This window comes from Podarcis liolepis (genome assembly GCF_965112155.1).
Source record: "Podarcis liolepis genome assembly, chromosome: 3".
Lineage (NCBI taxonomy): Eukaryota > Metazoa > Chordata > Lepidosauria > Squamata > Lacertidae > Podarcis > Podarcis liolepis.
In genome coordinates, this window is record NC_139557.1 from 40,720,781 (window position 1) to 40,734,381 (window position 13,601).

The window sequence follows — 13,601 nt, forward strand, 5'->3', positions numbered from 1 at the left end:
AGAAAATGTCATTAGAAGAGCGAAAGTTTTCATAGGAGGAAGATCCGGGGGTCCGAGGATCCCCTGCGTGTATCTACAATTATAGCCGTGCATTTTCAGAGGGGGTGGAACCAGGAGCATTAACAAAGACCATATTTGTGACGCTAGCACTGAAGCAGGATAACGTGTGTGTGTGTGTGTTGTGTGTGTGTGTGTGTGTGTGTGTGTGTGTGTGTGTGTGTGTGTGTATACACTCTGTATTGGAATAAATTAATCAGAGTTTCTTTATACCTGGGCCCTGCTGTTTTAACTGGAGAAGAGAACTTCGAGGACAATGAGCTAAGAAAATTCCAACATCCAATCACTATCAGCGGTTTAACTCCAGCAGTTTGTATACAGGGGAATATAAGGAAGAGTGTTGCTCCATTGATTTTGTTTTCCAAGGCCTCCAAAACAGTGGCTCCAAAAACTGCAAGCCAGTGTTTCCACTTTTAGGCCCTTTGGGGACATTCTCTCATAGTTGCGAGGCTGAAGAATGAGCATTGTGCATTTGATCCTCCCTAGCCATCACATCCTCACTGGCCCTGCACATTTAAAGCACATGACTTCCCTTGAAGAATTATGGGAACTGTAGTTTACACAGGAAAACTGATGTCATATATTTCGTCAATTGCCTGTATTTTCAGTGATTTGCTTTAACCAATCAGGACAGTCCCTCTGTAAGAGACTATGAAAAAATCAAAATCAAACGTTGAATATGTGAACACAGAGAAACACTTGCTAGCTTAGTTCCACTTGAACTCTGCACGTACTTTGGAATTATGTGTCTGTTTTTGCTTTGTCCCCGACCCATAATCTTGGTGCCACTGCAAAGCAATTAGAGAAAGCCGTGGTAGTTCAAGCTAAGTAGACTCCCATCAGGGGAGACTCTAATGGAAACTGATATAAAAGCACTGCTATTTGGAATTTGGAGAGATAAAAGCAATAGAGACGATTCCTAGAGAGGAGAGACAGATCTCAGAGGAGAGAATCTCTAGAACAATTTATACAGGCTACAACCAACACAAACATGTGGACAGCTGTCTGATTGGTCATCTATGCCTGGGGAAAGTGTGCAGCTGTCCTATTGTCTTCAAAAAAGTAAAATCTTCTGAGCTATGGATGGGGAATAGAAACTGAACAGGGAAAACATAGGAGAAGGATGTTTTTCTCATGATGTCATGAAGATGCCCCATAAAATGTTCAGTAGTTCATCGCAATACAATTCTCAGCATTCTTTCGGTGAAACCATGACTGACTGTGCTATAAAACTGATATAAGTCCATTGGGTTATATATTCCCTATGGAGTACCATCACCACTACCAAAACAGCAGATAAACTAGGATAAACCCGTCAGTTTCTTTTACTGGTTATCCTAGAGATTATTCAGATTGCTGCTCTTTATATATTGAAATTGACATTGCTTGATGTTTCCAGTGTGCATCCTGAATTATTTTTTTCAATGACTAAACATATGTCCAGATCATGATTTAGCACATACCAATCCAAACTATTTCTCCAAGAGTATCTTTGCATGTTGAAACATTCACACTGAAATCACAGAGCGAATCAGTGAGGCTTGGATTCATTATATAAAAATATGTGTAGGGCCGGTCCTAATATTAGGCAAAGTGAGGCAGCTGCTTCAGGCATCTGATTTTAGGTGTCATGAAAGGGCACCCAGTTGTTAGTTCTTTAATTTATTATTGTATTTTTATTGTTAGGGGGGTGGGGAAGAGGCATCTGTGGGATTTTCTTTTCTTGGGTGCCAAAATAATTTGGCTGGCTGTGGAAACTATTGAAGAAGTAGGGGGTGCCACTTGCCACTCTGCCTCAGACGTGAAAAAGTGTTGGACTATGTGGTCCACTTTTATTTCATTTGAAACAAAGAAAGAACATTAATATAGAGCACCCCAGACCCACAGGAAACTGGTACACTTCTTAAATGAGCAGTGGTTGAATTAGTGGTTGTTTTTTATTACTACTAATACAGCTGGACATAGGGTTTGTGTGGCAGCAACAGAGAGGAACTCTAATTGATTGTATATTTGTTCCCAAATTTTTATTTATTTATTTTTTAAAGTCTTGGACTAGTTCTGCAGTTCTGCAGCCTTGAACGAATTATTCCCATATTTGTAATATGGATTCAACAGTACAAGAGAGCTGACAATAGGTTTTGGTTGGGCAGAAAAGTTCAATAAGTGGTGAGAAACAGTATATGGGAGGCTAGGATTAAAAATGTTAATTTCCCCTCTACAATATCTCTAATATCTGGAATTCTGCAGTTCTACTGAAAAAATGTCTTTGAAAAACCCGTTGTTTCCCATCAGAATAACCCCTGAAATGCAGAGTTTATTCAACAGGCTGTCTCTTAATACTCACCTTTCACGCTCCTGCTCCAAGAGATTGGTAAAGTCATCGCTCTTATTCATGTAATCTGTATGTTTATGCTTCTCATTTTCCAGCTCGTAAACTGTGCGCCGATGGCATTTCTCTGCCAGGAGGAGCTGCTCGAGCATGCGCCGGTATGTTTCCTTCTGCTTCTCTTCCAGTCTGTCCAGCTGGTTGGTTGAAATATAAAATGGACTGTGCTAACTACATTGTTGGCTGACATTGGTACATCTGCTGAACAAGGATGTTGCAGTACTGTAAACGTGGCATGGCCTCTTTCATTGCCTATCAGCAGTCACTAGTAATAAACACCACTGATTCCCATTAGCTTTGCCCACGACAGATCAAATGTAGGGGAGGACGACAGTTAAAATTGTAACCATACCAAACTGCTTCAGCAATGAGCTACTGACATTTTGATTTTGATGAGAGCTTAGACTGAAGGAAGGGACTGATTATTCGGCTCACTATTTCAGATTTCATTGGAAGGAGAAAAGAAATTTCAGTGTGAAGGAAAGGAAGATTCTCAGTGAGGTTTAAAGACTCACTCTTAAATCTCTTCAGAATTAAACTGTACAGAACAGTTTAAGAAGATTAGTTGTGATTGCCCTTTTATACTTCATGATCACTATAGCAATGTTCTCAATGACAGCTAACAGTTACTCCTCTCTTTTTTTTTTAAATAAATGGGGGGAAAGTCTTCCTTTGGCATCTATGCCTAGCACAGAGACCCATTCTGTAATAATAGTCATCCATTATATAGAGTCAGCAAGTTAATCAGAAGTCTAGAAGTTTCTGTGGAATAACTAAATGGGATTTGGAACACAGGGTGATTCACACACCCCAAACCCCACAGTATCCCTGGGGCTTATGCTTTCAAGACCAACAGGCCACATTTGGCTCCTGGGCTTGGTGTTCTCCATCCCTGTTTGAGAGAAAACACAGTCAACTTCACAGGACTACATAGAGATATCACAGTGGCTTGGTCACTGGTGTGTTGTGCTGCTGTGGAAATTTGCAAATGGTAACATACTGTTGCCCTTGGTTCCACATTCAGAACATGCATGTTTCCTCAGAGGTAATTCTCACAGTGTTCCCTTACTCAAAGGCATGTGTTTCTCCAATCACAGTCTCAAAGTCTGCTTTCTAGAATTTTAATTCTCGGAAACTTTGCAAACATGCAATGTGTTGAGCGCTAACACACTATCACTGTAGAGGATCAGATTAGGTATCTATGTACGCAAGTGTTGCCACTGCCACATGTTGTGAAAGAGAGGAAAACAGAGACATGCAAGGTTGGGGGTGTGCCCATGCCTTCAGTCATGGTATTTTGTAAAGCAAATTGCAAATGCAAGTCAAAATGAAAAGGACATCCTGACTCAAGGTTCTTAAAGTAATTTGAAAGGTGCTTACCTCTGAAATTGGCTTCTCATATACATCTTCCCCTGTTGATTTCTCATGGGCAAGGGTAGCATCCCTGTGCAATATCCTGAGGACATTCTCTGGAGCTGAAGAGCCATAGTGCGCCTCCAGAATTTCAGGCTTTATTTTCTCTGTTTTCAGCATATGGATCACGTCTTCTCGAGCCTGCAAATTGACAATATTATTAATATTGCTACTACTACTATTTAATTACTAAAACAATGAAATAGCAGCATTCTCGACTGCTGACGTACTATGGGCTGTATCCAATGGTGTCCATGTGTAAGCTGGGCACTTTGGAGGCAGTTCTGAATTCCTCATCTGAGGCCCTGTGGGTGGTAGGCAGGCATCTGAGTGCCCTCTAGGAACCAAGGCAGCTGCTGTGGGGACCTCCAGTGGTGGGGCAGGGATGTCCAGTTCCAATAGGATCATTAGTGTGGGAAGGGTCCCACTTCTTTCATTCATTCATTTTATTTCAACAATTTGTATAAAGCTTAATGACAGCAGTCTCGAAGCAGTTTACACAGGAGAGCCCATACAATGAGCCACCTCCCATTCTTGCTCCTCATCTGAGAAGCCTGCAGACCCAAGGGCTGGTCACTGATGCCAGCTTCAAGGCTTGGAAAAACGGGATTTAACATATTTGTAGTGGTCATATCTACTGACTGCCATAATAGATGTATGAAACCTCCATTTTTGGGTGTAGTTTACCTCAGAAAACCAGAAGCTGGGAACAAGCAACAAGGAATGGCTATCACCATTTTGCCATGCTGTGGGGAAGAAGCTGTTAAACCCATGGCTTACTCATGAGTAGCCCTGTCAGCCAGGATTGGTTTCAGCTAAGTAAGGGTGGGGCTTGGACGATGTTTCAAGCCTCCAGACTCAGGCTGATGTCTTTTAAGCCTCAGAAGGCCCCAGAGAAAGAGGAAGCTTAGGGGAGATCAGCAACCAGTAGAGCTCTCAAAGAACTGAAATTATATACTCCTTGTAGCTATTTATCCAGCTGCTGCATTCTGAACTAATTGTGCCTTCCAAACAGCTTTCAAGAGCAGCCCCACACTGAACACATGATAGTAGTCTAGTTGAAAGAACCTGGGTGTGCTGGGCTTCCAGAGAAGGTTTACTGATTGTTGCTAGAAAGGGAATGTTGGGTTAGATGGGCCTCTGGTCTGATCCAGGAAAGCAAATACTTCTGGGGCATTCATAGTCCCTAGCATGTTGTCTTCAAAGCTCTGGCATACCTGCTTTGCATAGGATGCTGCTGTAGTAATTATTTGGGTTAAAAGTACTGATTCGCAACACATCCAGAATTGTTTAACCATCAGCAATCTGAGCATTCCCTGGGTGGAAGCAACACCCCATTAGCTAGTTAGTTTTAGGTTCAGTATAAGATGCTCATGAAGCCCAACTGTTTCTTTGCTTAAAAGCATCATTGCCTCTTAGCCACCAACAACTTTGTTTCCTAGCTGATTGATGTGCCGTGTAAGATAATAATTGAACTCTGCTGTTAAAAGAGATCTGTTACTTCAATTATATAATGACCATTGCACATGGAAGGAGCTTAGCAATGCTAAAGACAAATAGCACCACTCATAAATAAAGTTCTTCATGAAATCTTTTGAGATTTATTGGATATTATTAACTTCCCAAGAAGGCTCTTCGAGCCTTTATGGTGCACAGCTTGGGGTACATGACTACAGGCACCATGAAACAGGGGATCAAAGTTTACTAAGTCCAGACTTTTTCTTCTGATTATGCTACACCCGCAACTGTCAAACTCTGGACATGAGCACTCTGTATTCCTCATTCAGTTTATTAATAGTGTAACAGCTGCTGCGTACTAGGATCAGAAATAAGATAAGGTCATGGATCCCCAGTGCAGTGTTGTGGTCATACCAGTGGTACATTTTCTAAATTTTAAAGGACTCTGTGCACTGGGCCTGAGAAAGAACATAAATAAAAACTCACAAGGTAGCCCATTAAAGAATTTCAGGTGCCTGTTCTCAGGCAGCTGCAAAAGTTATCTCTCACAGCCAAAAGAAAAGTTCTCTTCAGTTTCTGGCAATTTAGGATAGTACGGCATGTGTCTTTCAGACGTTCATCATCCTGGTTGACAACATATCTACATGCAATACAGGCCCGGCATCAGCATCCTGGGGCAGCTGCTAGGGCCTCTGGACTCCCCACAGGGTTGTCCACCACTACCCCCCCCCCCAGCAAAACCTGTCCTACACACTTCACAATGGGAAACTGGGACCACGAGTCTCCATTTTAATTTCTCACAATACACTAGAATGACAATATTTTGGGGATCCCAGGGCTTTGTGGGAAATTTAAGTGGCGGCTTCCACCTTTGGAGTGCTGCTGCCACCAAGAAAATCCGAGGAGCCCATCAACACAACAGAAGGCCCACTAGATTATGCTTTGCCCAGGCAAAGACCTGGGGTCTGCCAGAAGCAAATGCAGGCTGAGAAAAACATGCAAATGTTTCTTTTCTACAGTATGTGAGTTTCCACACACACTCACAAAGGCCGCTTTCCATCCTCCATCTAGTCATGAGGCATTATAAGGCCTCAAGGACATATTCCAGCCAGTCACAAACATTCTGGGTATGGAGCAAGGCCTGTGAGGGATGTGATCTGAGGAGAGTTTCAAGGGCCAGATGAAGAGGTCTCGAGGCTCACATTCAGCCCCTAGGCTCAAGGTTCTCCACTTGCATCTACAGTGGTACCTCAGGTTAAGTACTGTACTATAAATTTGGAAAGTGGTTTGCTTGTCTGTCCACCCACCTCTCGAGATGACAATGCCAAGTTTGGCACCAAGGTTTCTGCGGTGGGGGTGGCAGACTTTGTCACTGTTTGGTTTCTGGGTGCCATTTTAAATCAAGATAGTGGACAAAAAAGTGACTTTGTCCATTTGGTGGGTGCCTCTCAAGATATTGTCACCAAACTCAGCATGAGGGTTCACAAGGTGCGGGGGGCATAGTCTTCATCAAAGTTTGGGTGCTGGGCACCATTTTTAATCAAGATGGAGGACATAACTGTGTTGTGACTTTGCCCAGTTTTTGGTGTGACATATCCAAACTCACGAATTACACAATCCATTTAAAAAAAATAGTTTCTACAGATTCCCAGGCAGCACCAGGCACACCCCACTACTTAGATATCTTTTTAAAAGATAAAATATACAGTTAAAACTTTTTCCCATGTATCAGCAACACAACAACATCCCTTATTCAGGAGAGACAAATGAATAGCCCAGTGAAGTACCAGTTATACCAATTCAATGAATGGACTAACTCTGTTACATAATAATGCTGTGCTGGCTTGCACACACCCTCAAGCAACTAATAAAGTCTGATGTCAAAGGCAGGATATTGGGCCAGACAGACCTCTGATCTAAACCAGTGAGCCTATTATATTATTCTCTCTCTCTCTCTCTCTCTCTCTCTCTCTCTCTCTCTCTCTCTCTCTGTGTGTGTGTGTGCATGTGCATGTGCATGTGCATGCAACTATATATATAAACTGCACTTCCAATGGGGCTGGGGGCTTTGCCTCCAAATGTTCAGAAGACAAAATGTGGAGGCGAGAACTGCGGCGCTGCAGCAGAGCCCCACTTTGTTACTTCTTACATCAGGCTTTGAAACAGATCAAATGCACCCTGGAAGACATCTGTCTGTTATTTCCTGCCATATAGCTTTTGGTTCGGCTTTATTGCCAGAGAGCTGCACAGATGATGTCACTTTTTCTGTGAAAAGAACCGGCCACCAGAGCCTTTTCACTGACATAATTCATTATCTGTAGTCTGGCCTGGGGACAGCAAATTCCCATGACCAGGAATTAACTATATACACTGCTTGATGTTGTCAGACTTTTTAAGGGCTGAAAGATATCATTTCTTGTTTTGTTGACACTGAAAGGGAGCCTTGTTCTGTATTATCGCACCAAAGGGGAAGGTTAGTCGCAAGCCTACGGTTCCATGATCCTTGGCATTACAAGAAGCAAAATCAAAAGGTCAATGTAGATTATGTACACAGATCAAAGTGTGTTGCGATATGTCTTACATGCTTCAGGAATTAAGGCATCACAATGGACAAACCAGCTGACTCGTGGTTTGCCCTCGCTGGTTATTATAAATGCTCTCATGGCCAAATTTAGCCATCTGCAGATATTGTGTCCATCAGGTTTATCAGTGGCTGGAGTTGCTGAGGGGAACCAGAGCAGTGTTATTCTCTTTTCCAGCGATTGCTGGAGGCTCTCATGAAGACGAAAAGACGCCCATGGGCATATGTTGGTTGTGCTCAAGTCGAGTAACTGTGTTATGATGCTGAGTAAAGCCTGCAGCCATTTGACCAAGACCAAAGAAAGAAGGAGGAGGAAAGAAGAACAAGGCTCTGGGGCAATCCTCTAATCCTGAGTTTCCAATCCCAGGGAACTGGCATTGTTAAAAGGAAAAAAAACACTACACATTGAAAGCTTAATATATTGCCTGTTTTGTCCTTCAGATTATCCAGCTTCCTGCAGCAGTGCAGCTTCTTTGCCATCCCATTGGGTTGGGGGGAGGACACAATTCCCACAGTGAACATGGAAAACTGGTGGGGGAACAGCTGTGAAGTTCAGGAGGTGTGGATAGAGCAAGGATGGGGAAGATTCTGCAGCTTGAGGGCCACCTTCCCTTCTGAGCAACCTGACTTCCATGTATGAATCCCTTGAATTTCTGTTTTAATTGCTTCTATGTGTTGTTACACTGTTTCCTTGGTTTTAAGCTGTACTGTGGTTTTAAAAGGCATTGTTTTTATATTGTACATGGAACTTACTATTTAGAAATTTAGAAATATTAAGTGGTTTGGAAATGTTTTAAACAAAATAAATTTGCAATGGGAGAAAAGCTCCCATTGGCACCAGGAGCTTTCCTCCCTTTGTGACCTGCAAGTGTGTGTGTTGATTCCAACCAGGACTGCAGCAGGGGCAAAGGGTTAAAGCCCCCCTCCTCCACACTCTGGTCGCATTTCAGCTCAGGGCCCCTTGTGTTGGGATGGTGGAAAAAATTGATTCATCTCTCACTGAAAGGTGAATCTACCAAACTCATACTTCCCAAAAGCGCATGGGAACCAAAATGCAACCTTCCGTTCCAAATTTGCACATCTCTGAATTTTGCAATACATTTCTGCAGCCAAGTCATGTTCAAAAAAGCATGTGCTGGGGGTAAAGTATACATTTTTTAAAAATCACATATTACTGAAAATAAGATACACATTTTTTGCAATGAATTTTTCTATTAGGGGAAACTGAGTGTAAATGTGTTTATAAGGAGAAATTTGCGCTAAAATGCTGGTGAATTTTCACAAAGATATTAAAATAAAAAGAGATGGATAAAGGAACTTAAGACTGAGAAACTGAGAGAAACTGAAATTGACAGTCACCATCCCTGCTTACATTTTTGCTAACCAAAAATCACAGACATGCCTTGTCAAACTGATCACATCTAGCATAGTCGGGTCTAGCTTTGCCCTTAGATTAAGAATCAAATTTCTCACAGAGAGGTGTAGAGCCTAGGAACTGTGAGTTCTGCTCTGCTCATGGAAAGAGGCTTTCCTGCAGCCTCATCCCCTCCCCGCCACCCGAAAAAGAAGCTTCTCTTGAGAGTTAGGGGCATACTCGAGAATAGCATTTGATGTGGCCTGGGGGCTGCAGCTGTGTGGAGGAAACGGCAGAAATCCAAGACCACCACCCCTTTGTGCAAGTGAAAGCGCCATCCACTCAAATGCTTCCTTGGATCCAAGCCAGTGTTACCTAAATGAATCACTGAATAAACACACACAGGAGACAGGAAAAAAGGCAAGCTTTGGGTGGTCCATGTCTTTCTTGGATACAGATACCAGAGTAGAAGACACAAATAGTGTACAAGTACCAAGAGGTCATACTGAGTTGCAAAAAAGTAGTAACCAGAAAAGGATTGGGCCTGTTGTATTTTGAAACATAGAATTGTAGAGCTGGAAAAGACCATGAGGGTCATCTAGCCCAACCCCCTGCAACACAGAACTCCTTTGCCCAACGTGGGGCTCAAACCATGACCCTGAGATTAAGAGTCTCATGCTCTACCAACTGAGTTATTCCACTGTTTATATGTGCAAGGAGCGTTCACAAGTCATAGCACAGAGAAGCCCACTTCAAGGTACTTGTATTGGTTTAATAAGGCCTAGCTCCCCATAAAACTGACTGTGCTTTCTTGGCTCTACAACCTCTGGCTGTGGCTTGCTGCTCGCAATATGGTGTCATGTGAGAGAGCCTTCCCAGTGGGGGAGCCTTCCCCTTTGTAAAATCTCTCCCCTCCACACCATCCAGGCCTAGTTTCATCTACAGCAGGAATGGCAAATTGTGGTCCTCCAGATGTTGTTAATTTACAGGTCCCATTATTCCGGATTATTGCCCGTGCTGGTTGGGGCTGACGGGAATTGGGAGTTCAAGAACATCCAGAGGCTTACAGGTTTCCTATGCCTGAGCTACTGTAAAGTCCTGACTAATCACTTAAGAAGAGCAGCACAAGTGTCTATTTTGCAGTAAACAGATGGATCAATAAAATGGGTTTTGCAATTAAGTTAGTTCCCACATAATTTTGGTGGCAGTCTCATAACTAAGAATGCAAATTGCCCCTCATTCTTTATTGTCACATACTCTATTTAATTTGCAAAGTGTTGATATCTGATGCCCAACGACACACTTGTTTGATATTTTGGCAAGAATCTAATGGCATTTTTTAAGATGTCCATTGTTCAGGCACCTGGTATTATTTTATTTTTTTTAAAGAAAGTCAAGTTAAATGCCTACTGAGCAAAAGACAGGAACAGCAATACTTTGATGTGCAGCACTTGTTCCATTTGAGCTGGCCAACAGGTGGAGCCTTTAAACCAGATACACACAAAACTAGAAAGGCAAACCCTTTTGAAGTTGGCTGTTTTGCATTTGTTCTCATTAAGAAGGCATATATTTTGCACAAGCAGTGTGGCCTGCACCTGAAAAGAAGACCAAGAGATCCCAGTCTATTGATAATCTATTGATATCTATTGATAATCTAGGCAGTGCAAGAACACAGAGCTATGTGATGAATGGCATTATTATGTCAGACTTCCTTTATTCTGAGCACACACAGACATAAGTTCCCTCACACAGCAAAGGAAGCAGAGGTCTCCACTATGGCATAGCGATTATACCGTAGGAAAGGGCCATAGGCCAATGGAATAGTGTTAAATCGTTGGCATTACCAGGTAGGGCTGCGAGAAACCACCACAGAACTTTGAAGGGGCCTGGCCCCTTCATTTAAAATATTTGGGGGGCTGTCCCCTGCCCCCCTTACCAGGCACCCCTGATTATGACTAAATCAGTCACATTGTGTGCATTGCCCTAGCAAGTGCTTCTGTTGTGACATGATGGCTGTTTAATGCAAAACTATCCTTCCATTTGTAGCTGCTAGCAAAGAAAAATCCCTGTTGTCGATTAACCTGGTTTCATTTATTTTGGAAGGGGAATGAGGTAGCTAGTTCAACCAGATGCTGCTGGACTACTATTGCTTGTGCTGGCTGGGGCTGATGGGAATTGGAGCCCTATGATATCTGAAGAGGTATCTGGGTGGCGCTAGTGTTGTTAACAGGAGGTTCCTCTCCTATCTCCTGCCTCATGTGTTCGAAAGGTCCTTTCCTTATCTATTTTGGTCAGGTGGTGCTTCTTCCTGCCTCCTACCTCCCCTCACCCAGTCTGTCAAGCATTTCAGTGAATTTTTCAGCCACGTTATAAAAATCCAGCTGCCTTCTTCCACAACAGGATAAACTCTGATAGCAAAGCTAGCCCCTCCCTGTTTCATCACCACAAAATATATAAAGATTTGTTTGCAGATGCCTGGCATTAGTGTAACACTAAAAACAGCTGCAGGGCTAGTCAGCCGTTGGCTCTTCGTATAGGAAGACCCAGAGAGAGAAGACTATGGTTAAAGCTCCATGATTCAAAACACCGAGCAAGGAGTTGACTGCATACAGCAAAGGAAAAGAAAAGCATATATAACATGCTACAATGTACAGTGGTACCTTGGGTTACAAACGCTTCAGGGTATAAACACTTCGGGTTACAGACTCCGCTAACCTGGAAGTAGTACCTCGGGTTAAGAACTTTACCTCAGGATGAGAACAGAAATTGCTTGCCGGCGGTGCAGCGGCAGCAGGAGGCCCCATTAGCTCAACTGGTACCCCAGGTTAAGAATGGTTTCAGGTTAAGAACGGACCTCTGGAACGAATTAAGTTTGTAACCCGAGGTACCACTGTATTAGGTCACTGTAATAGCTGGGCAGTCCTGCCAGACTCTCCACCTTTAGCTTATTATCATCTGGGCCACTCTATCCATTGATTTGACATCATGGAGTCATCAAGGGGGGAAAGGAAGGTTTGGGGGGCAATAGTTTCTTTAAAACAGACACACAACCACCCTGTGGATCATTCAGTCTATTCATTTCAATAGCTTCAACAAATGCTGGTATAATAGGTGCTGAGTTTCAGTGCTGCTTTTGTTGGGCGGAGAAGTATTATATGTTTCTGTGTGTTTTCTGGCAAAAGCCTTCCCTGTTCTGTTTGCGTGATGCTGTCTTGTACAATGGGATTTTTTCTTTCTTTCCTAATTAGTGATTTTTGGATGCTGTTATGAGACAGATGGAGTCATACAGACTTAGATGCTGACTAACTGGGCTCTCATTTCCTTTACAGAGATCACAGGGATGTAGTTTGGCCTTCAATCTTTCTTGACCTCAGAGAGGAGACTCAGCTTCTCCTTTCTTCCAAGTCAACTGGGACTTTATGCCTTTGAAGAAGAGTCCAAGTGTTCTCCCCAAGATCACTCACTCATTCATTATTGATTTTTTATAAGGCCTTCCTCCCAAAGGAGCCCAGGCATATGTCTTCAAAATGGTTGGATTATATGGCACATGTACACAGGAACTCTGTGTTATATATGTCAAGGCACAAATGTCTTCTATAGCACAGAAGCAAAAAAAAATTCAAAAAAATAGAGGGGTAGAGAATTTCTGATATACCTGCAGTTCTCCTTCCATTATACTAAGGAGACGAATCAGGTCCTCTTTAGATAGATCTATTGATTTCTTGCTTTTCCGCTCACTAGGACCTGGCAGTCTGCTGTGTTGCTTGACGTTGCTTGAGCCTGAGCCTTCATCCTCTTTCCGGTTAGATTTGTTCTTTTTCTTTGCATCTTCCGGAAGGTTTTGGTTTTCTGTGTTGCTTATAATGGTCTTTGACTTGGAGAAATGCCCGTTGGATGAGCTTTCTCCACCTTGATTTCGGGATCTCATCCTGACCTGGATAAAACAAAACCAAAAATAAAATAAAATTAAAAGCTAGGGTTTTTAGCTTTATTTGAAAATTTGAAAACATGTGGGAAAATATTTGTTTATTTTTACGCCATCTGCACAGGGACTTCCAAACCAGTAACAATGTATTAATATATTTTTTTTTAAGTAAGATACTTTCATAATAATTATAAACAACACCTTTTTCAATGAAATTCGGCAGAAAATACTTTGGTATCTCATTTAAGCATCCAGGCAGGGGGTTGGACTCGATGGCCCTTGTGGTCTCTTCCAACTCTATGATTCTATGATTCAGGTTCACTGCAGTTGTCAGTCAGCCATACACAATAAAACAGAACTTTGGCAAACTTTATGAGAGGCAACCGTTTTAAAAGTGAAGGAGGAAGATGGCAAAACTATTGCTGCA

General features: G+C 42.5%; 1 protein-coding gene across 11 annotated transcripts in view; it reads right to left on the reverse strand.

Moving 5' to 3' along the window:
• The window catches only part of FILIP1 (filamin A interacting protein 1), a 79,900-nt gene that overhangs the window by 29,285 nt on the left and 37,014 nt on the right, over positions 1-13,601 (reverse strand). For all 11 annotated transcript variants that reach the window (XM_083497350.1, XM_083497345.1, XM_083497349.1 and 8 more), the window contains 3 exons: positions 12,905-13,183; positions 3,824-3,997; positions 2,402-2,580 (listed from right to left, as the gene is read on the reverse strand). In XM_083497350.1, coding sequence (XP_083353476.1) covers positions 2,402-2,580; positions 3,824-3,997; positions 12,905-13,177 — 626 coding nt within the window. In that variant the 5' untranslated portion in view covers positions 13,178-13,183. The remainder of the gene's footprint in view (positions 1-2,401; positions 2,581-3,823; positions 3,998-12,904; positions 13,184-13,601) is intronic.